Source organism: Typopeltis vanoorti, chromosome 10 (genome assembly GCF_054136105.1).
Source record: "Typopeltis vanoorti isolate ZY-2024b chromosome 10, IOZ_Tvanoo_1.0, whole genome shotgun sequence".
NCBI lineage: Eukaryota > Metazoa > Arthropoda > Arachnida > Uropygi > Thelyphonidae > Typopeltis > Typopeltis vanoorti.
The window spans coordinates 64,204,263-64,229,045 of record NC_143558.1 but is presented as its reverse complement, the minus strand read 5'-3'; the positions used below and the strand labels follow the sequence as shown (position 1 = coordinate 64,229,045).

At 35.6% G+C, this 24,783-nt stretch overlaps 1 protein-coding gene across 1 annotated transcript in view; it reads left to right on the top strand.

Moving 5' to 3' along the window:
* Window positions 1-24,783, top strand: part of Rat1 (5'-3' exoribonuclease 2 Rat1) — a 365,027-nt gene that overhangs the window by 252,631 nt on the left and 87,613 nt on the right. Inside the window, exons 21-22 of the mRNA XM_090399598.1 lie at window positions 6,138-6,188; window positions 15,532-15,639. Coding sequence (XP_090255724.1) covers window positions 6,138-6,188; window positions 15,532-15,639 — 159 coding nt within the window. The remainder of the gene's footprint in view (window positions 1-6,137; window positions 6,189-15,531; window positions 15,640-24,783) is intronic.

Here is a 24,783-nt window from a genome sequence, read left to right as displayed (position 1 = left end):
AACAGCATTCCTCCATGGCAGGTTTGCACATCATCCTGCAACCTCTCACTTTGTCAGCTACAGGAATCTTATACTCCATCATCCATTTACCTACAATTGTTTAATGCACATGCAGATTTCTTACTATCTATAGCGATGGTTCAAGAACTAATACCTCTGTTGGCTGTGCTGCCGTGTTTCCTGACATTATCTCAAATCAGATCCCAATAGACTGCAGTAATTATACAGCAGAGTTACATGCCATTCAGCTTGCACTTGTTCATATAAAAGAAAACTGCTACCAAAAGTGTATAATTTATACAGACGAACTCTTTACAGGCTATTTCCTCTCCTGTGTATAATCCACATCCAGTACTTTGAGGTGCTACACCTGTTTCACAAAACAAAAATCCTTGTTTTTGATGTTCAGTTCTGCTGGATTCCCAACCACATCGGAATTAAGGGAAATGAGGCTGCAGATGCAGCTGCTAAATCAGCTCATACCTTCTTCACATACAGTTTGACAGTTCCATATACAGACTACAGACAGCTTATAAGATCAAAGCTAATTGCTCAGTGGGAGTCAGCATGGCAAGAAGCATTAACAAACAAATTATATGACATTAAACCTGTAATTAAACACTGCAATTTTAGTCAACGTACAACCAGAAGGGAGGATGTTGTTCTCGCCAGGCTCCGCAAAGGGCACAGTCACCTTACGCATTCTCATTTACTGAGAGCTGATGACCCTCCCACATGTGAAAAATGCAACACCTCACTATTTATCATATTCTGGTAGAGTGTCAAAAATTTACACGAGAGAGTAATGAAATTTTCACCTATCTAACCAAGCCATATACACTCAGGGAAATGCTAGCAGATTCAGACAAATTGCATGATGTTTTTAATTTTTTAGAAAAAATTAATTTGTACAAACGCATTTGACTATAAATTTGTGTTTATATATAAATACTGTTTTGCTTAACTTAACTTTTATGCATGCATATTATTCATTAGGTTAAATCTGACCAATTATGTATTACCGTAGGCCTTGATCTTGTATATCACTCTGCTGTAATTTTGTTAATATGTAAATACCATAATGCTAAACTTAAATTTTATGCATATATGCCGTATAATAATTCCTTTCTGACTCTTTAAGTATTAGTATAATAATGTTTGTTGTAATCTTACTATATATATATATAAAACATGACTTGTTTTGTATATACATCTGTTAACCTATACTGTATCTATTTATGTGCTGCTGAAACCTCTGCAGTAATTTTGTTTATATGTAGATACTGCATTGCTTAACATGAATTTTGTGTATGCATTTTATTTACTACTTTATTTTTCGACCAATCATGTAGTGCTATAGGACACCTTGTCTATTTGTATACCTTCTAGTAATTCTGGTTATATTACATTGCTAAATTTAATTTCCATCCATGCATATTGTATAATAATCCCTTTTTGCCTATTTTTGTACTGCTGTAAAAGCATCTATTATTTAAATTAAGGGGATATTAAATCCCACATTGTTTTAATTTTACATCTATTATAATTTTACATATATGTAGATACTGCATACCTTGGCTTACTGTTTTGTATTTTGTGTATTAACATCATCAAATTCCTGCCATGTACCCTCAAGGGGTGTACAGGATATGATAGTACTACATGAAAAAAATTACATCATTATTAATTTTCTATCTACAATTTTCCATCAAATCAGTCTGTTACTTTTCAAGACTCCAACATTATCAGATCTTATATTTCTATCGTCTAAGGCACTTTGTACCGTATCAATCCACCTATATCTTGGTCTTCCTCTGGGTCATTTTGCTGCCAACCTGGCAGAGAACACTTGTTTTGCTAATCTTTCCTCGCCCATTCTGTTTAAGTGACCTGAGATTAGCTCTGCTAACGCATTCTGGGATGCTGACAATGTCAAGTTCTTTCCTAATATCCTCGTTTTTAATATGATACTGCTATCAATGGCAGTATCAATGGCAGTATCCTCGTTTTTAATATGATACTGCCATTGATGCCACCTGTTCACGCCTATAATCTTTCTCAGTACTCTCATATCTGTGGTCTCTAGTCTTTGGTCAAGTGTTTTACTTCTGACCCAGCTCTCAGATCCATACGTTAAAACTGGTTTGAACACTGTCTTGTATACAGCTAATTTAGTGTTCCGACTAATTTCTCTCTTATTCCATATGCATTTATTCAATTGACTTCCCACCATACCAGCTTTGCTGATTCTGTTGTCTATTTCTATATTTAATTTACCATCTTCAGTAAAAATTGTGCCTAAATAGCTGAAATGTTTTACTTGTTCCACAGGTTCTCCATTCACGACACACAGTTGACATTTTCAATGATTCTGCCTATTTTCATTGTCTTTGTCTTTTTATTGCTGACCTTCATACCTTATCTATTACAACAGCTATTCAATTTAGTCAGAGAATCTTGCAGACTTGTAGCAGATTTATTTAGAAGTATAACATCATCCACATAAAGCAAAGAGCTGACATTAACATCTCCAATTTTGATATCATGTTTAATACCACTTTCCTTCATAATGTGATCCATATAGATAATGAATAACAGAGGGGATAATGTACATCCTTGTCTCACACCAGATCTAACATTAAACCATCTTCCTGTACTTCCTTCAATTCTGACTGCTGACTTACAACTCAAATAAAGACTAAGTATTGCTTGATATAATGCCCCATTGACACCATATAACTGCAGCGTATTGAATAGCTTTTCTCTTGGCACCTTGTCATATGCCTTTTCCAAATCGACAAAACTTAAATACAGATCTTTGTTATATTCCCATGCTTTCTCGACTATATGTCGTAAAGTGAAGATCTGACACTGACAGCCTCTATTTGGCCTGAATCCAGCTTGTTCTTCACCAAGCTTTTCTTCCACAATTCTTCTCAACCGTTTCTCAAGTATACTTTTATAGATCTTGCCAGGAACACTCAGTAGGCAAATACCTCTATAATTCTCACATGCAGTTTTACTTTTATTTCCCCTTTTATATATGGGTACTATTAGAGCTCTACTCCAATCATCGGGAATTCGTCCCTCTGTTTCTGAACTATGCATTGCAACCACTGTAAGACCTATATCACTACATTCAGCATTTCTGGTGGAATATCATCTACTCCTGCTGCCTTTCCACATTTGAAGCCTTTGATGGCTTTTTCTACTTCAAGTATGGATAAGTATTCCTGACTGCATGCCTGGTCAGTGTTTTTTACCACTGTGCTATCATCACTGCTTGTTTCATTTAGCAGTTTTTCAAAGTGATTACACCATACTTCAAGGATATCTTTTTCTCCCGTTTTCATGTCACCTTTATCATCTCTAACTCCTTTTACAGCACTCTTTCCTCCATTCCTAAGCTTCTTCAACAACCTCCAAAATATTTTGCCACCTTCTTGATATTTATTTTCTATATTCTTGCCGAAGTCTTCCCATGACTTTTGTTTAGCTAGTTGTACACAGTATTTAGCATTCTTGCATTTGTCTCTGTATTCTCTAAGAGCACAAGCTGACTTATTTGACAGGAACTTTTGATATGCTTTCTTCTTTTCCTTCACCGCCTCTTTAACTTCCTGTGTCCACCAGGGAGTTCTGATTTTTTTATCCTTACAGACAACCTCACCACATGCTTCTCTGGCAGAATAAATCAATGTTTTCTTCAGAGTTTGCCACTGAATCTCCAAGGTTTGATTCCTGTTCTCAAACTCTTTCATTTTTTCTTCAATAATCTTTGTGTATTTTAGTCTGCAGTTCACATCTGAGAGCTGCTCAACTTTTATTCGCTTTAAAACTTTCTTACAAGTTATTCTTTTCAATATGAAATTCAATTTTATCTTGCTCAAGACTAAATGTGATCACTTCCAATTTCAAATCCTCTGTACACTCTGGTGTCCTGCACCAGGGAGAAAACATCACTATCAACAATAACATAGTCAATGAGACTTTTCTTATTCCTAGCCTCTTCTCTCCATGTGAATTTGTGCACATTTTTATGTTGGAACAAGGTGTTAGTAATAACTAGTCCATGTCCTGAGCAGAAATCCAACAGATATTTGCCATTATTATTAACTTTGCTCTTTTCTCCAAAATTTCCCAAAATATTTTTGTATGTCTCACAATCATTTCCTACTCTGCTATTTAGATCCCCAACACGGACGAACTTTTCATTTTTGATTGTGTCAGTTGCTTTTTCTAAAGCCTCAAAAAAAAAACCTCCACTTCTACCTTAGTATAACCTTCTGTGGGACCACAGGCACAAATAAGTCTCATTGTCCAGTTCCTCATTCTGATATTTGCCCACATTACTCTACTTGAGACTGACTGCCATTCAAGAAGATCAGCCTCCTATTTTGTGTTGAATACTATGGCTACTCCTTCTTTTCCTTGATTGTCATTGCCTGAATATAACATTTTGTATTTATTGCTCAGAAAGATCTCACCAGTTTTGGTCTTTTTTGTTTCAGTCACCCCTATTATGTCGATCTGGTACTTATCTAATTCCTCAGCTAGCTCCATTTCTTTGCCATTCAGGCTTCTTACGTTGATAGTACCGATCTTTAACTCTGGTGATGTTGAGTTGGGGTTTGTTTTCAGATTTGTTCCAGTAGCTGACTTTTCGCTGTTCGCTCTTTTTCCCTGGCGAAAACAACGGGGGCCTTGTTTAACCGGGCAATGCTCCAGCTGGCATGAAATTCTGTCATGTTGTACCATCATTTTTTATTTTGGTTTAACCAATAAGAATACAATTTGGTCAGCTAAATCCTAAATTGCCAGCCCATCCTCGTTCGTTCAGTATCCAGGTAGATACCCAACAGGATGCACCACGAGAAGGTGAGGATTGGACATTAGGTCAGAAGCCCTGGTCGGTTCTCCGCATTCCTTTAAAGGCTATGTGGAGGTCTCCTCTCAGTTATACAGCTTTGCTTAACATATTATACATCTATTATATTATACAGCTTTGACCCTTAAGCACCCCTTGCGTATTAACTTATATTGTTAACTAATTTTGTACTACTGTAATAACCTCTGACCTTGTGTGTTGCTGTGCCCTCTTCAGCAGTTCTGTTTATCTGTAGATGCTGCTTTGTGGAACTTGATTCTTGTTACAGACATTGTTTACAATTTTCTGTAAATGCTAATGTATAGTTGTAACCTTTAGTATGGCACAGTATGACCTGTGTTGTCTTTGTGCCAAATAAACGATAAACCAGCCAACCAATCTGCAGTGTTGCTATTGGGAGTATATTACTCGTCTTTCTGATTTGGCAAATCTGATACTCAAAAATCACCAAGTTATCTTGAATATCTAATTCTACAATCCCTAAATTCTTATTTTCAAACCATTCTTTAATGGGATTTTCACAATCTCTTTAATTTCAGTGTTTTTGAAAGGGAATCCTGCCTTGTTTCTTTCAAAAGAGAACTCTTTTCTTTCAGTCTTACTTTTCACGATACTCAAATCTCACAAGATGAAATCTTTCTTTTTTTATGTTGTGAATACCTTGCTTGAAAACCTATTTTTTTATGTTGCTACCATACTCACTAAATGTTGTTTGAAAACTCTAGTACATATTGTACTCTTTTTTTAATATATATATATATTTTTTTGTATATTTTGCAAACATGCAGTACTCAAATGCTATTGGTTAGCTAAGAATTAGATAATGTGGAAACCCTACTCTAGAGATCAAACATTGAGCCGCTTCAGCCCTCCAGTAAACAGAGTGGTCTCACACCAGGCAATACAAATCATCATCCAAAATCATTCATAAATATCCATGCCTCAGTGGGATTCAAACAGAGAGCCTGGTGGGAGAAGGCAGAGATATTCTACATTTGGCCAAATAGGCTGACTTGGTGCATAACATAAAATATCAAAAGAACACATTGAACTGTATACTGTGGAGTTTTCATAGATTATATACTGCTGTGTTAAAAGTTCAATATATCATTTTGTTCATTACAGGTATTATTAGTGGAAGTTCTGGATTATAAGATGCCTTATAAATCAAATTTGTAATGCTATAAGTATTATATAATAATAAGAATTATTTTGAAATTAAGTAATGAATAACTTAAATGTTTTTCAGGCTTCTGCTTATGTTGAAGGACTTTGCTGGGTATTACGTTATTATTACCAGGTCAGTAACTTGTCTTTATAATTCTGACAGAGAGAAAGTGAATAAAAATAATGATCATGATTATATGTTGGCAATGGAACATTTGTGAATTTACTTGTATATAGTATTTTCATTTTTATTTTGTGTCAACAAATAGTAACGTTTGTACAGGAAATCATATTAAAGTGCTTCTGATAAAACAAAAATAACTAACAAATTTAATCCAAAACATGGATGATATGAAGGTCCACCTGCAGAAACATAAACCACTCTTTCCATTTGCAAAAGATATATTTGATACCTGATGAAGATGGACCTGCCCACAGAAGATTTCTCTCCTTGAGGGCACCGATAACCTTTTCCAGCAAGTCCCACTTAATAGTGATATAGGGGCTGTTGCCATTAACCTCTCAGTAGGATCTTATTATGGTATACTGCATCAACCTATTAGCTACTGAAGATATTTCTCAAGATGACCTTGATAGTCTCAAGTTTCAGTTACTAATCCTATACTCATAACAGGAGATTTAAATGGTCTCATTACTCTGTGGGACAGTGCTCATGCTGACATGAGAGGAAGAGTTGTGGGATACATGCTCGACCCTATGCTTCTTCTTCTTCCTGTCTCCCTGAACATTCATTTTTATTAACCTAACAGTTTGTTCGCTATCCCTCTTCACACTGAATGAAACAGTGAACCATATTACAGAAAGTATAGTCCCAACTACAATATCCAAAATATGTAATTGGTTTTTACCTTTCCCCAAACCATGGTGGAATTCAGAATGTGTAGTAGCTTGGGATATCTACAGCAGATAATACAACTACACAAAACTTAACTGCTTTAAAACTTGCTCTAGCATGATACATTTGTTCTCACAGTGAAAAGGATTCATGGATCCAATTTATAACTTTTACCAAAGGAAAGTTCTAAGGCGGTATGGGACAAAATCCAGAAAGTGAAAGGCAGATATTTATTGGTATGAGACCTAATACAGAGGCAGGAAAACTAGATCATGATAAGAGGAATGGCCAGGATTTATGCATTAGAGCAACTAATATATGAAATCGTATTAATGATATAAATGTGTTCTTAATCACATCTGTGATTAAGCACATCATAAATGATGAAAGGATGATAGTTCCCTTGCTCTCTCTCACTTGCTTACTTATATTTGCAAGGGTGTCTCCATAAGTGCGACATTAGATAATAATAATTGATAAGGAATGTTAATAAAGATAATCCATAAAGCAGCCTCTGCAGTGCTTGGAAAGAAAAATAAAATATTAAAAGAAAAGCATTAAAAATCTGGAACACAGGTATAGAAAATGCAACAAAAGAAAAACAAATGGAATACAAATCACTCCTTCATAAACGTACAAAGGAAACAGAAGAAATATAATCAATAACTTAACACATATTAAACCAACAGTAATAAATTTAATGAATTAAAGGTACAAATTTTTTTGAATATAAACGCCTTTTTAAAGAAAGTTGCGACTCCCTTTCACATCAGCCAAACATGAATCGAAATGACTGTCTCTCTCTCCCAAAGGTTTGGGAGATTCTCATCTTATACAACCATCAATGAAATAGTTTTTAAGAATTTTTTAATAATATTTTATTAATATTAATCTGGGGGTGCTTAAGGGTCAAAACTATATAACTGAGAGGAGACCTCCACATAACCTTTAAAGGAATGCGGAAAACTGACCAGGGCTTCTGACCTAATGTCCAATTCCTTCTTGTGGTGCACCCTGTTGGGTATCTACCTGCATACTGAACGAACAAGGATGGGCTGCCAATTTAGGATTTAGCCGACCAAATTGTATTCTTATTGGCTTAAACCAAAATACAAAATGATGGTACAACTTAACAAAATTTCATGCTGGCTGGGGCGTTGCCTGGTTAAACAAGGCCCCTGTTGTTTTTGCCAGGGAACCAGGGCGAACAGTGAAAAGTCAGTTACTGGAACAAATCTGAAAACACACTCCAACTCAACATCACCAGAGTTAAAGAAATGGAGCTAGCTAAGTACCAGATCGACATAATAGGACTGACTGAAACAAAAAAGACAAAAACTAGTGAGATCTTTCTGAGCAATAAATACAAAATGTTATATTCAGGCAATGACAATCGAGAAAAAGGAGTAGTCATAGTATTCAACACTAAATACGAGGCTAATCTTCTTGAATGGCAGACAGTCTCAAGTAGAGTGATGCGGGAAAATATTAGAATGCGGAACTGGACAATGAGACTTATTTGTGCCTATGGTCCCACAGAAGGCTCTATTAAGGTAGAAGTGGGGGAATTTTTTGAGGCTTTAGAGAAAGCTACTGACACAATGAAAAAGGAAAAGTTGGGATCTGGATAGCAGAGTAGGAAGTGATTGTCAGACATACAGAAATGTTTGGGGAATATTTGGAGAAAAGAGCAAAGCTAATAATAATGGCAAATACCTGTTGAATTTCTGCTCAGGACATGGACTGGTTATTACTAACACCATGTTCCAACATAAAAATGTGCACAAATTCACATGGAGAGAAGAGGCAAGGAATAAGAAAAGTCTCATTGACTATGTTATTGTTGTTGTTAGTGAGGTTTTCCCACTGGTGCAGGACACTAGACTATACAGAGGATTTGAAATTGGAAGTGATCACTATTTAGTCTTGAGCAGGATAAAATTGAATTTCATATTGAAAAGAATGACATTTAAGAAAGTTTTAAAGCGAATAAAAATTGAGCAGCTCTCAGATGTGAACTGTAGACTAAAATACACAAAAATTATTGAAGGAAAAATGAAAGAGTTTGAGAACAGCAACCAAACCTTGGAGATTCGGTGGCAAACCTTGAAGAAAACCCTGCTTGATTCAGCCAGAGAGGCATGTGGTGAGGTTGTCTGCAAGGATAGAAAAATCAGAACTCCGTGGTGGACACAGGAAGTTAAAGAAGCAGTGAAGGAAAATAAGAAAGCATATCAAAAGTTCCTGTCAAATAACTCAGCTTGTGCTCTTAGAGAATAGAGAGACAAATGCAAGAATGCTAAACACTGTGTAAAACTAGCTAAACAAAAGTCATGGGAAGACTTTGGCAAGAATATAGAAAATAAATATCAAGAAGGTGGCAAAATATTTTGAAGGTTGTTGAAGAAGCTTAGGAATGGAAGAAAGAGTGTTGTAAAAGGAGTTAGAGATAATAAAGGTGACATGAAAATGGGCGAAAAAGATATCCTTGAAGTATGGAGTAATTACTTCGAAAAATTGATAAATGAAACAAGCAGTGATAGCACAGTGGTAAAAAAACACTCAACCGGCATACAGTCAGGAATACACATTCATACTTGAAGTAGAAAAAGCCATCCATGGCCTGAAATGTGGAAAGGCACAGGAGTAGATGATATTCCACTAGAAATGCTGAAGTATGGTGGTATAAAAGTCTTACAGTGGCTGAACTGCATAGTTCAGAAAGCCTTGACAGAGGGAAGAATTTTCAATGATTGGAGTAGAGCTCTAAATACCCTTATATAAAAAAGAAAAATAAAACTGAATGTGAGAATTACAGAAGCATTTTATTCCTGAGTGTTCCTGATAAGATATATTGAAGTATACTTGAGAAACGGTTGAGAAGAATTGTGGAAGAAAAGCTTGGTGAAGAACAAGCTGGATTCAGGCCAAATAGAGGCTGTCAGGATCAGATCTTCTCTTTACGACAAATAGTTGAGAAAGCATGGGAATATAACAAAGATCTATACTTAAGTTTTGTCTATCTGGAAAAGACATATGACAAGGTGCCAAGAGAGAGAGAGAAGCTATTCAATATGATACAGTTATATGGTGTCAATGGGGCATTATATCAAGCAATACTTAGTCTTTATTTGAGTTGTAAATCAGCAGTTAGAATTGAAGGAAGTACAGGAAGATTGTATAATGTTAAATCTGGTGTGAGACAAGGATGTACATTATCCGCTCTGTTATTCATTATCTATATGGATCATATTATAAAGGAAAGTGGTATTAAATGTGATATCAAAATTGGAGATGTTAATGTCAGCTCTTTGCTTTATGCAGACGATGTTATACATCTAAATAAATCCGCTACAAGTCTGCAAGATTCCGTGACTAAATTGAATAACTTGTATTTGATATGGATATGTAACAATGAAAATAGGCAAAATCGTTGAAAATGTCAACTGTGTTTTGAACGGAGAACCTGTGGAACAAGTAAAACATTTCAGCTTCTTAGGCATGATTTTTAGTGAAGATACTAAATTAAATATGGAAATAGACAACAGAATCAACAAAGCTGGTATGGTAGGAAGTCAATTGAATAAATTCATATGGAATAAAAGAGGAATTAGTCGAACACTAAATTAGCTGTATACAAGACAGTGTTCAAACCAGTCATAACTTATGGATCTGAGAGCTGGGTCAGAAGTAAAACACTTGACCAAAGACTAGAGACCGCAGGTATGAGAGTCCTGAGAAAGATTAGAAGAACAGATGGCATCAATGGCAATATCATATTAAAAACGAGGATATTAGGAAAGAACTTGACATTGTCAACATCCAGGAATGCATTAGCAGAGCTAATCTCAGGTGGTATGGTCACTTAAATGGAATGGGCGAGGAAAGATTAGCAAAACAAGTGTTCTCTGCCAGGTTGGCATGAAATCGACCCAGAAGAAGACCAAGATATAGGTGGATTGATACTGTACAAAGTGCCTTAGACAATAGAAATATAAGATCTGATAATGTTGGAGTCTTCGCATGTAACTGACTGATTTGGAGGAAATTTGTGGATAGGAAGTTAGTAATGATTTAAATTTTTCATGTAGTGCTATCATATCCTGTTCACCCTTTGAAGGTACATGGCAAGAATTTAATGATGATAATATTAATCTTCTGGCACTCGGCAACAATTTAATTGCTAATCCACCAACTGTTGTGTACTTTGTATTTCATTCCTTTAACTGTTTGTTCTACACTGATGATGATGTACTGTTACTTTCAGTACGAAATATTTGTACCTTTAATTCATTAAAGTTATTACTGTTGGTTTAATACGTGTTAAGTTATTAATTTTAATTATGCCATAGGTACCTCTAAAGATTAAAAGAAATATAGCTGAAACCATAGTACAGAAAGCTCACCAAGATTCTTGGAACAGATTTCTTAACAAATTAGAAACAGACATACATGGTAGACAAGACATAGCCTACAAAATGTTAAGAAAATTAAACAATGAAGAAATATATACAGCACAAATCAACCGAATACAAGAGAAACAATGGGTAGAATATTATTAGAATTTATTGTATGATATGACCGAAATTTAGTAACAGAAAATAATAATGAAGAAATCAGTACTGACATAGTACCAATAAAACTGGAAGAACTAAAACAGCAATATAGGCATCAAAAAATAGAAAATCAACCAGATCAGATGCCATAAATACAGAGCTTTGAAAATGTAGTGAAGAATATTTACATCAAAATTATTAAAATTAATAACTGTTGGAAGAAATGCAAGGTTCCATGAAATTGTTTAAAAGTTAAGGTTATGTCTCTATTTAAGAAAGGAGACAGAGATGATTGTGGAATTTGCATAGGAATACCTTTATTAAATACAAGTTATAAATTTACAGTAAAATCCAGAATAAAAGACAGAAATATTGCAAACAATCTACTCTAAGAAGAACAAAATGGTTTCAGACATGAAAGATCATGTATAGACAATATTTATGTGCCAAAACAAATTATTGAAAAAAGACAAGAATTTGATTTAGAGACTCATATTGCCTTTATAGATTACAAGAAAGGTTTGATAAAATACACAGAGAAAAACTATGGAATATAATGAAAAAACAAGAATATCGATACATTCATTTCATACAAGCTATACAAAGTTACATAAATTTTCAAAAATAAAGGTACATTTAGAAAGTTTTTTTGCCTTTGGTATAATATATGTTTAAGATGCCTAGCTATTTTAAACCAGGTTTTACTCCATTTCCTAAGTAAGCAAACAAACAAATATGTCAAGTTTACGCCTGCACGTAGTGCAAGTCTAGGCAGACTTGTGCCTAGACTTGCGCTACGTGCAGGTGCAAACTTGACTTATTTGTCTGTTTTCTTACTGCCCAGACTTGCACTACATGCAGGCGCAAACTTGACTTATTTGTCTGTTTGCTAACTTGGTAAATGGAGTAAAACCAGGTATTTAAAATAGCTTGGCATCTTTAACAAAGGTACATTTAGTTAATAAATTAACAGAAGAGATTGAAATAAATCAGTGTGTCAGACAGGGATGTAGCTTATCTCCAACTCTATTCAATATATATATATATATTGATCAGATTATTAAAATATGGAAAACTACAATAAAACAAAGTATCAATTTAACTAGAACAACTGTTATCAATACAATGTTGTATGCAGATGATCAGATTGTATTACAAAACAATGAAGGTGACCTTCAAAAATCAGTTTACGAGTTAAACAAAATAAGCCAACAATACGATTTAAAAATTTCACAAAAGAAAAAAGTCATGACATTTAAAGGTCAGGATCATGTTAGATTAAAAATAGTTATAGTAAAGAAAATAATAGAACAAATGACATGGTTTAATTATTTAGGCTGCATAATAACATATCTAAAAGATAAAGATATAAATGAAAAATTAAAGAAATTTCAGAAAATCTGTGGAGCAATTAAAAGGATCTGAATAAAGTTAAAAAAAGGGGGGGGGGTTCAAACTCAACTAAAATTTTACAAAGTAATGACTGCTTCCACTCTGTTATATGGTTCAGAAAGATAGGCAGTTAAAAAAAGAAAGATGAAAGTAAAATACCAGCTGTCAGAGATGATATTTTTAAGAATAATTAAAGGATGCACAAAATTGGATCATATAAGAAATGAAGACTTTAGAAAAGATCAAGGAATATAGAGAGAAATAGAAAGAATATATTTAGAATAAAGATATTGGCTACCAAAAGAGGTGGATAGATATAGACCAAAGGGAAATCAAGAGAGAGGAAGGCCACCTACAAGATGGAAAGACCAGTGAAGCTGGAACAGGCAAATGTCTAATCCTTGAGGAGAAGAAGAATGATGTAACATCTAAATGTGTCAACAGAGTTCAAAGAACAGATAGGATGATAATGAACTGGATTTGCTATATTATTTAGCAACAGATCCATAGGAGGAAGATATAGAAATAATATCTTAAGAATAAGAGTAGGAGGAGTTATGAAATATATAAACATCGGGCTGGAAAACTTATAAGTATAGTATGGAAAGCTAAGTTTCTTAAGAAAAGAAATTTGGTGTACAGACTAAAGGCAACCCAAAACAATTTTATTGTTATTCTGCAAGAAAAAGAAAGAATGAATATAGCAGAAAAACTTTACTGAATGCAGATAGTGCCCTTGCATCACAAGCAGATGAAATTGTTCAAATAATGAGTGCTCATTTCCTAATATCTATCAACATAGTGCACAGTGCTTCCACTTCAGAGACAGATGGGATATGAGCATGTATACTGAAGGAATGCTCACCAAACTTGCTAGAGCTTCTTGATATGTTTGTATAATTTGAGTCTCAGCTCAGTGAAGATCTTGCAGTAATGTATGAATAATTCCAGTATAAAAGTGGTGCAAAAATTGGTGTGCCTAACTATTGACCAATCAGTATCTGATATGGTTGTGTAGGTTTTAGAGAAGTTGGTAAGAACTTGCATACAGAAATGGATTAACAATCAATACCTTGCAAGAAGCAGCATGAGTTTCCTAAAAGGAGTAATGCCTGAGCAATTTGCTCTTATATAATAATGTTATGGCTGAGTTGGAAAGTGAAATAGATACACTTTGATACTGTTAGAGACTTTGTTAAAGCTTTTGATAGGATAAGTGGGTGGCTGAAAGACAGGTATCAGAAATTAGTATATGGAGGTTGTGAATCTGCCAAATTTAAGATAACCAGCAGTGTACCCCAGAACAGGTCCTTGGACCATTGTTTAATCTATATATTAATAATATGGGAAGAGTCACTCATCATGGGAGGTACACACTGTCATACATAAAGCCCATCCAACTGTGCTTAAACTGATTCAGTGTGTCTACATTCACAACACACTCAGGCAATGTATTTCACTCATTAACCACTCTCCATGTAAGGAACCAGATCCTCATGCCATGTTGTCATCAGCATGAAAATTCTGAACAACAAAAACAACCTGAATAAGTGAGACAGCCCGGCAAATCTTGGCCTTGAAGTAACTTTGGAAATTGTGAAGGCACATACCCAATTTCAGACTGAAGACCTTAATCCACGACATCACTCTTCCACATTAGGCATCTAAAAATTGTTTATTGTTAATCACACACCAGCATCAGGAAAGTTTATTGGTTTCACCTTCCAGCTTGGTTAGAAAGACTTGGGTTGTATTTTGTTTTAGAACAGCTTTAATCTTTCTAGGTTGTGAAGAACCATTATCATGCCTTTGCAACTGAAGGTGAGTTAACTGATTTCATATGGAGATTGCAGGGTTTTCCATCCCAGAAACTTGTGGTTTTCATCCTGCAAAACAGACAAACTGCATAGGAACATACACAATTAACAAAATAACCTAACCCTTCATCCTCTAGCAGTAAGCAGAGCAACTCTAATCCCGAAGCAGTGACTGAAAAATGCTTTGTCCAAAAAATATTTCTCTTGTAGGAAGCATCTGTTGCTATTTGACCCAGAGATATGACATTTAGTTTATTGAGTTCATGGATTATGATCCCATAAATGGAGTTGTATTTTGTTTTAGAACAGCTTTAATTAATTTTATTTTTTTGATTAGGTTTCCAAAACAAAGACATTTTTTATGAAATTTTTAATAACACAAAGTGTAGCAGTTGTATGTATCTTAGCCTACTTTCTTAAAAAAGGAAAGATGATAGAGAATTTACATATTCTTTATTAGAACACCATCTGCATACTTCATCATTATAGTAGCAACATTTAGATAATTTTATGAAGAAGGATGCTCACCATCACTCACTGATTGTGAGATCATTTTTCGCAATCACCAACATTTTTTTAGTCTCAACTAATCATGGTAAGCAGATATCACTGTAGTATATAGCTGGTTGAAAACTCTTCAATAAAAAAGAAATGATAATTTTATTTCATTTTATTTTTATTTAATTTTTTTTCTCAACAACTTATAAGGTAGATTATAGTTGCATGGTTTAGAATTTTTCCTTTAAAGATGATTAGGAATGCAAGCAACTTCTTGTAACTTGAATTGCTAATTATTTCTGTATTATTGGTTGGAATTTCTAAATATATATTATATTAGTAATTTTATGATTACAGGGATGTGCAACCTGGAAATGGTTTTTTCCATATCACTATGCTCCATTTGCTTCTGATTTTGTGAACATTGGTGACTTATCAATTGAATTTGAGAAAGCGACCAAACCAGTAAGTTTATGTACATTTAGCTTGAATTTTTCATTATTGTATTTTAGTATGCTATCCAAAATTTGATTCTAAGCAAGAATTTTTTTTTGAATAACTGAGGGAAAATTTTTAATATAATTTTCTATATAAAATTAAAACAATTAAAACAGATCTATTAATACTTTTGCATAATTTTTATATTTATGTTTCAACAACAATGCAAGGTGCGCTTCAAAATGCATATGACAAAACTAGAGTATATCTCAAAATGACTTTTTTAGAAAAAAAAAAAGTTCATGAAAATTTGTAAATTAAAAACTATCATGGCATTTCCTACCAATAATATTATCAATTTCCTGATATGTACCTTTAAGCAGCATACAGGATATCAAGACAGTACCTACATGATCAAGTTCCTATCAACAATCTTCCTCCAAATCATCCTGTTACTTGTTAGCACTCCAATATTGTCATATCTAATGTTTCGATTTTTTAGGGCACTTCTGACTGAATCAATCCACCTAGATCTTGAGCTGCCTCTGGGTCTTTCTCCTGCTATCTTGGCACTAAACACTTGTTTTGCTAACCTTTCCATTCCCATTCTGTTTAAGTGACCATACCATCTTAGGCTAGCTCTGCTCTCACATTCTCGAATGCTAATCACGACAAGATTTATTCCCAGTATCTTTATTATTATTATGTGACACCTCCGAGGAGTCCAAAGACTCATCGAGGGAGAGTGTGCCAACAGCATTGAACGATTGAATCCCTTCCAACTACTAACTGCACTCAAACTTGCTTCATTTTTAATATGATTTTGCCATTGATGACACTTGTTCATTCCCCTAATTTTTTCAGAACTTTTGTTTGTGTGGTTTCTAGTATTTGATCTAGTGCTTTATTTCTAAGCTATCTCTCAGATCCATGACTTAAAACTAGTTTGAACACTATCATTTATATAGGTAGTTTGATCTAGCCAATTTCTCTCTTATTCCATATAAATTTATTCTGCTGGCTCATCATCATACCATCTTTGCTTATTCTGTTATCTATTTCCAAATTTAATTTGCTATCTTCACTAGAAATTGTGCCTAAATAGCTGAAATATCTCACTTGTTCTATACTTTCTCCATTCAGAATACAGCTAAAGTTTACTATGTTCCTACCTATTTTTTGGTGATGGTTTTTATGCCAAATTTGTCACAGCTGTTATTCAATTTAGAGAATGAGAATATTAGAAAGGACTTGACGTTGTCAGCATCTAGGAATGCATTAGCAGAGCTAATCTCAGGCAGTATGGTCACTTAAATAGAATGGGAGAGGAAAGATAAGCAAAACAAGTGTTCTCTGCCAGGTTGGCAGGAAAAAGACCCAAAGTAAGACCAAGATATAGATGGATTGATACAGTAAAAAGTGCCTTAAAAGACAGAAATATAAGATCTGATAATGTTGGAGTTCTTGACAAGTAACAGACTGATTTGGAGGAAAATTGTAGATAGGAAGTTAGTAATGATGTAATTTTTCGTGTAGTACTATCATATCCTGTACACCCCTTGAGGGTATATATATGAAGAATTTGATGATGATGATGATGATGAAAATTTGCACTGGATATGTTTAGGAGTGCATCATCATCTGCATAAAGTGAAGAGCTAACTTTGATATCTCCAATTCTAATGTTGTCGTGTAATGTTCAGTGTCACATTATTTTGATAATATGCATCCTTGTCTTACACCTGATTTTTTATATCAAACCACCTGCCTGCCTTTCCTTCAATTCTAACTGCTGACTTACAACATAAATATAGACTATGTACACTAGTGTCCAAAACCTAAGGACGAACTGCATTTTTAAATGTATATGAAAAAATTTTTCATGACTAATAGCTAAGTGTTTATTGCCAGCATACTAATAAGTTATATTACACAAAAATGTATTATAAATTTCATACAAATTAAATTGGAATATATTTTTGCAAATGTTACAAATTTCCTAAGGATGTAGTTAAGGAATTAATGTACAATGTTTACAGTAAGCTATGCAAAGAGACATTTCAGTATGGAAAATGTCCACACTGAATTGTGATGCAGCTCTCACAATGTCATAGTATGCTTAGCACCAAGTGATTCGGGAGTTCTTGAGGCAAACTGCCCCAGTCCTCCTTCTGAACAAGGATAAGGCTTTGTTTGTTTTCTGGAGGGGAATTTCAAGCATCAGTACATCTCCCTATTATATCCCTGAATGTGTTCTTATGGGGGTTGAGATCTGGGAAGCATGCTAGCCACTCGATTCGATTGATATCCTTGGCCTGCAGAAGTATCTCCACTGCTTGTGCATGATGTGGTGTGGCATTGTCATCCATAAAAAATGTCTTCATCTACAAAACTATGGAATAATCGAACATGACAATGAAGAACTTTGTTGCAATATCGTTCACCAGTCGTAGTCCCTTTTTCCAGCACTGGTAGCTCAGTGCATCCATTAAGCTTAATGCCTCTCCATACTATGATCCCAGCATCGCTGTATCTATCCCTTTCCAAGAACATTCTCGTGATGGTAAGCAGTACCACTTTCACACTAGATTTAATGTTATCTAATGTCCAATCCTCACCTTCTCGTGGTGCACCCTGTTGGGTATCTACTTGGATACTGAACGAATGAGGATGGGCTGGCAATTTGGGATTTAGCCGGCCAAATTGTATTCTTATTGGTTAAACCAAAATACAAAATGATGGTACAACTTAACAAAATTTCATGCCGGCTGGGGCGTCACCCGGTTAAACAAGATCCCCGTTGTTTTCGCTAGGGAACCAGGGCAAATAGCGAAAAGTCAGCTACTTGAACAAATCTGAAAACAAACCCCAACTCAACATCACCAGAGTTAAAGATCGGTACTATCAATGTAAGAAGCCTGAATGAAAGAAATGGAGCTAGCTGAGGAATTAGATATGTACCAGATCGACATAATAGCGTTGACTGAAACAAAAAAGACCAAAACTGGTGAGATCTTTCTGAGCAATAAATACAAAATGTTATATTCAGTCAATGACAATCAAGGAAAAGAAGATGTAACCATAGTATTCAACACAAAATACGAGGCTAATCTTCTTGAATGGCAGTCAGTCTCAAGTAGAGTAATGTGGGCAAATATGAGAATGGGGAACTGGACAATGAGACTGATTTGTGCCTATAGTCCCACAGAAGGTTCTACTAAGGTAGAAGTGGAGGAATTTTTTGAGGCTTTAGAAAAAGCAACTGACACAATGAAAAAGGAAAAGTTGGTCCTTGTTGGGGATCTAAATAGCAGAGTAGGAAATGATTGTGAGACATACAAAAATATTTTGGGAAAATTTGGAGAAAAGAGCAAAGCTAATAATAATGGCAAATACCTGTTGGATTTCTGCTATGGACATGGACTGGTTATTACTAACACCATGTTCCAACATAAAAATGTGCACAAATTCACATGGAGAGAAGAGGCTAGCAATAAGAAAGGTCTCATTGACTATGTTATTGTTGATAGTAATGTTTTCTCTCTGGTGCAGAGGATTTGAAATTGGAAGTGATCACTATTTAGTCTTGAGCAGGATAAAATTGAATTTCATATTGAAAACAATAACATTTAAGAAAGTTTTAAAGCAAATAAAAGTTGAGCAGCTCTCAGATGTGAACTGCAGACTAAAATACACAAAGATTATTGAAGAAAAAATTAAAGAATTTGAGAACAGGAATCAAATCTTGGAGATTCAGTGACAAACTCTGAAAAAAACGTTGATTGATTCTGGCAGAGAGGCATGTGGTTGAAGTTGTTAAGGATAAAAAAATCAAAACTTCCTGGTGGACATAGGAAGTTAAAGAGGCAGTGAAGAAAAAGAAGAAAGCATATCAAAAGTTCCTGTCAAATAAGTCAGCTTGTGCTCTTAGAGAATATAGAGACAAATGCAAGAATGCTAAACACTGTGTACAACTAGTTAAACAAAAGTCATGGGAGGACTTTGGCAATAACATAGAAAATAAATATCAAGAAGGTGGCAAAATATTCTGGAGGTTGTTGAAGAAGCTTAGGAATGGAGGAAAGAGTCTGTAAAAGGAGTTATAGATGATAAAGGTGAACATGAAAACGGGAGACACAGATATCCTTGAAGTATGGAGTAATTACTTTGAAAAACTGCTAAATGAAACAAGCAGTGATGACAGCACAGTGGTAAAAAACACTGACAGGCATGCAGTCAGGAATACATATCCATACTTGACGTAGAAAAAGCCATCAAAGGCTTGAAATGTGGAAAGGCAGCAGGAGTAGATGATATTTGACCAGAAATGCTGAAGTATGGTGGTATAAGAGTCTTACAGTGGTTGCACTGCATAGTTCAGAAGGCCTGGATAGAGGGAAGAATACCTGATGATTGGAGTAGAGCTCTAATAGTACCCATATATAAAAAGGGAAATAAAACTGAATGTGGGAATTACAGAAGTATTTCCCAACTGAGTGTTCCTGGCAAGATCTATGCAAGTATACTTGAGAAACGGTTAAGAAGAATTGTGGAAGAAAAGCTTGGTGAAGAACAAGCTGGATTCAGGCCAAATAGAGACTATCAGGGTCAGATCTTCACTTTACGACAAATAGTGGAGGAATCACGGGAATATAACAAAGAGCTGTATTTAAGTTTTGTTGATTTGGAAAAGGCATATGACAAGGTGCCAAGAGAGAAGCTATTCAATACGCTACAGTTATATGGTGTCAATGGGGCATTATATCAAGCAATACTTAGTCGGTATTTGAGTTGTAAGTCAGCAGTTAGAATTGAAGTACAGGAAGATGGTTTAATGTTAAATCTGGTGTGAGACAAGGATGTACATTATCCCCTCTGTTATTACCTATATGGATCACATTATGAAGGGAAGTGGTATTAAACATATTATCCAAATTGGAGATATTAATGTCGGCTCTTTGCTTTATGCAGACAATGTCATACTTCTAAATAAATCTGCTGCAAGTCTGCAAGATTATCTGACTAAATTGAATAACTGTTGTTTTAGATATGGTATGAAAGTCAGCATTAAAAAGACAAAGACAATGAAAATAGGCAGAATCATTGAAAATGTCAACTGTGTTTTGAATGGAGAAACCTGTGGAACAAGTAAAACATTTCAGCTCCTTAGGCATGATTTTTAGTGAAGATGGTAAATTAAATATGGAAATAGACAACAGAATCAACAATGCTGGTGGTAGGAAATCAATTGAATAAATTCATATGGAATAAAAGAGAAATTAGTCGGAACACTAAATTAGCTGTATACAAGACAGTGTTCAAACCACTTTTAACTTATGGATCTGAGAGCTGGGTCAGAAGTAAAACACTTGACCAAAGACTAGAGACCGCAGATATGAGAGTCCTGAGAAAGATTATAGGTGTGAACAGATGGCATCAATGGCAATATCATATTAAAAACAAGGATATTAGGAAAGAATTTGACATTGTCAGCATCCAGGAATGCGTTAGCAGAGCTAATCTCAGGTGGTATGGTCACTTAAACAGAATGGGCGAGGAAAGATTAGCAAAGCAAGTGTTCTCTACCAGGTTGGAAGCACAAACAACCCAGAGTAAGACCAAGATATAGGTGGATTGATATGGTACAAAGTGCCTTAGATGATAGAAATATAAGATCTGATAATGTTGGAGTCTTGACAAGTAACAGACTGATTTGGAGGAAAATGGTAGATAGGAAGTTAGTAATAATGATGTAATTTTTTTTTCATGTAGTACTATCATATCCTGTATACCCCTTGAGGGTACATGGCAGGAATTTGATGACAATGATGATGAACAACACTGAAATTGTTCTTTATGATGAACTGTGGAGAAAGGGACATAAACTTACAGGTGTGTAGGCCTACTTGTCAAAGATGCCTTGCCACAGTTTGTTGAGATATACACATGCTTGAATTGCGTTTTGCTGTTGTAACCAAAAATCTTTTTTTCATACTCTGTGATGGAGTGTGCTTGTATAAAATCTTACCTGGAACACTTAGAGAAATTAGTAGAGAAATTCCACTGTAATTTCACCTTTAATTTGATTCCCCATCTTATAGATAGAAACTATGAGAACTCAGATCCAATCATCTGAAATTCAGCCTTGTGACCTGGCTGTCTAAATTATGCAGTGTAGCCACTGCAAAACTTTATACCTCATTCCAACATTTCTGGTATAATATCATTTACTCCAACTACCTTTCCACATTACAGACTTTTTATGGCTTTTTCTCCCTCTAGTATTGATATGGACTCCTGTTTGCATTGTCAGTCTTAGCGACATTCGCAAACAACTTCTGCATGAGCTCTGGAACAGATGGCAGTGGCAGAACTATTTTCCAAGAGGTGTTTGCCCATGGTTTTCATGATTGTTCTGCAGCTTACAAACACTTGATGACACCTACCAATGTCTGGGGTTGGCTGGAATGGTGCAAACTACATCATCATTGGACTGTGGATCAGTGGAAGAGGGTCCTGTGGACGTTTAACCTCCTACTGGCTGAAGTGGATGAAATAGTGAGACCAAATTGCACTTTTTATCCACATTATTCAACGGGTGTTACAGAATCGTATCCAGATTTAGCTGGACATCTATGGATGTCATGGCCAGTTGGGGGTTTAATCATGGTACACAGTCTAGCAATCTGATGGAGATGTGTCTAGAGAACAATACTTACAGGAATGTCTTGTGTGAAATTTCGGGTCAGTAACATAATGGTCAATGGGGCTTTTTTTCCGTTTTGGACTAGGCCCATTGATTTCTGTGTCTAGATCTTTAAACGCTGATCCCTATAATGATATTAGGGCAATTGCATTCTTCCCACACTGTGGCAACACTTTGGAATAGGCCATTTCCTGTATCAGCACGACAGCGCATCTGCTCGCAAATCAAGGACCCTAGCTCTGTAGTTAGAAGACATGCATGTTGAAGAACTAAACTGGTCAGCCCAGATCCCCGAAATAAATCTTATTAAACATCTTTGGGATGAGCTGGAGGAAAGGTTGAGTGCCAGACCTACTTGTCCAACTAACACTTATCGGTCGTTTGCCATACTACAGGAGGAATGGAAATGAATTCCAGCAGCAGTTTACTAGAACTTAGTGAAGAGCGTCACTAATTTGGATGAATCAGCTCGTGGTAATTTATGTAACTGACAATTTAGAGTAGAAAGTGTACATATTTAAATTTTTGAGTCGTGCATAAAAGGGGTCACGTGGGCCAAAAGGGGCCAAAGGCTGTGCTAAGCAACTTGTGTTTGAAAGAAGCTCTTTCTGGGAAGGAATAAAGTTGCAAACTTCGCCATTGTGTAATGTCTCAAAGACATCATCTAGATGATTTCATGCAGGAAAGAATTATTGGAAAGCTTGAAGAAGGCTACAGAATTACTAATATTGCCAGAGAGTTTGGAATCTCTCGTAGCAATGTATCTAGGCTATGGGTAGTGCTTCGAACCAATGGAATGTTTTTCAAAAGTTTGCTAAGAGGTCATCTCACTCTACCACAGAGCATGAAGACAGATTTTTGTTTATAACATCAAAATATCATCGATGCACCACAGGATCAGCTTGCAAGTTGGCTCCTTTCAAGCACAGGTACTTACATATCTCGACAAACTGTGGCAAGACGTCTGCAACAAGTAGGCCTATATGCTCAAAGCCTTGTAGTCTGCATCATCCCTTTATCCACAGCTCATCAGAGAACACTGGTATTGTATCCATAAATATTGGACAAGACACAGTGGACCAAAGTACGTTTTATAGATGAGAATTGTTTTAGCCTTTCCTTCGATGCTAGACAACACTTAATCTGACATGAAAGTCGTAATACCATCATGAGAATGTTCTTGAAAGGGATAGATGATGTGGTCATGGTGTTGGGAGGCATTATGCTTAATTGATGCACTGAGCTACAAGTCCTGGGAAAAAGGGACAATAGCTGGTGAACGATATTGCAATGAAGTGATACCAAGGTTGAAGTAATGCAGAAGTCATATTTCTTGGCTTCTTTAATTTATAGTGTGACCAAGTGAGGAAAACTTTCAACATCTTTCTCTAATCCAAAGTGTTTTAGTAATACATGTGTAGAGGCTTAAGTGCTGTGAGGACATCATGTTGGAGGCTTAATGGATTTTTTACAACACTCAAAAAGAATTAAAATAGAATTTAATACTTCCTATATTTCGTCCTAGTCACTAGGACATCTACGGGGATTACAAAAATAATTAATGTAACATATACACAAATAACAAACAATACTAAGCCCAACCACGTGGGTGACACTAAAGTTCTATCTAGGTAGAGCGCCCTCTAAAGGCAGTAGTAGGTGCCCTGGAATGTAAGGTGGGAACTCTGGTGATGAGTGTTTCCCAAATCTTCGGAAGCTTAATGCAACCATACTTATTGAGATTTGGTTGGTTTTTGAGAGCTGCTGCTGCTTCTAAGAAAAGTCTCTCTTTCTTGAATTTGCTGTGGTGGAGCATGGTGGTTTTCTTCCATGATACCCTGTGGGTGGTGTCCAAAACATGGTCAGCCAAGCCTGAATGGCCATAGTTGTGTTTGAAGATGTAAGACTTGTGTTCCTCTAGACAGATGGATGCTGATCTGCCTGTCTGTCCAAAGTACGCCAGCTTACAGGAACAGGGTACTTTGTAAACTCCAGGCAGAGAGAGAGGAGGGAGCTGATCTTTCGTAGAACGGATAAGGGTAGCCAGTTTGCGGTGGGGCTTATATGCTGTGTGTAGATTGTACTGTTTTAGTATCTTGGCTATTTTTTCGGATGTGCCACGGATGTAGGGTATGGTGATGGCATTTTTAAAATCTTGCCGAGAAGGACGGGGAATGGGGGAGGAGTTGATTATTTTTTTGATACTGTGATCGCTGTAGCCATTGGAGAGGAAAGTGCTGTGTGTGGTTAAGCTCAGTAGTGAGGGCGGTTCCACTGGAACAAAGATTGTGGGCTCTCTTGGTAAGAGTTTTAATAATGCCATATTGTTGAGAGGGGTGGTGGTGGGAGAGTTTGTGAATGTATCTGCCTGTGTGTGTGGGTTTTCTGTATACGGTGAAGGTAAGTGTATCATTAGGCAGGCGTGTGACTAAGGTGTCTAGGAAGGGTAAACAATTGTTCTTTTC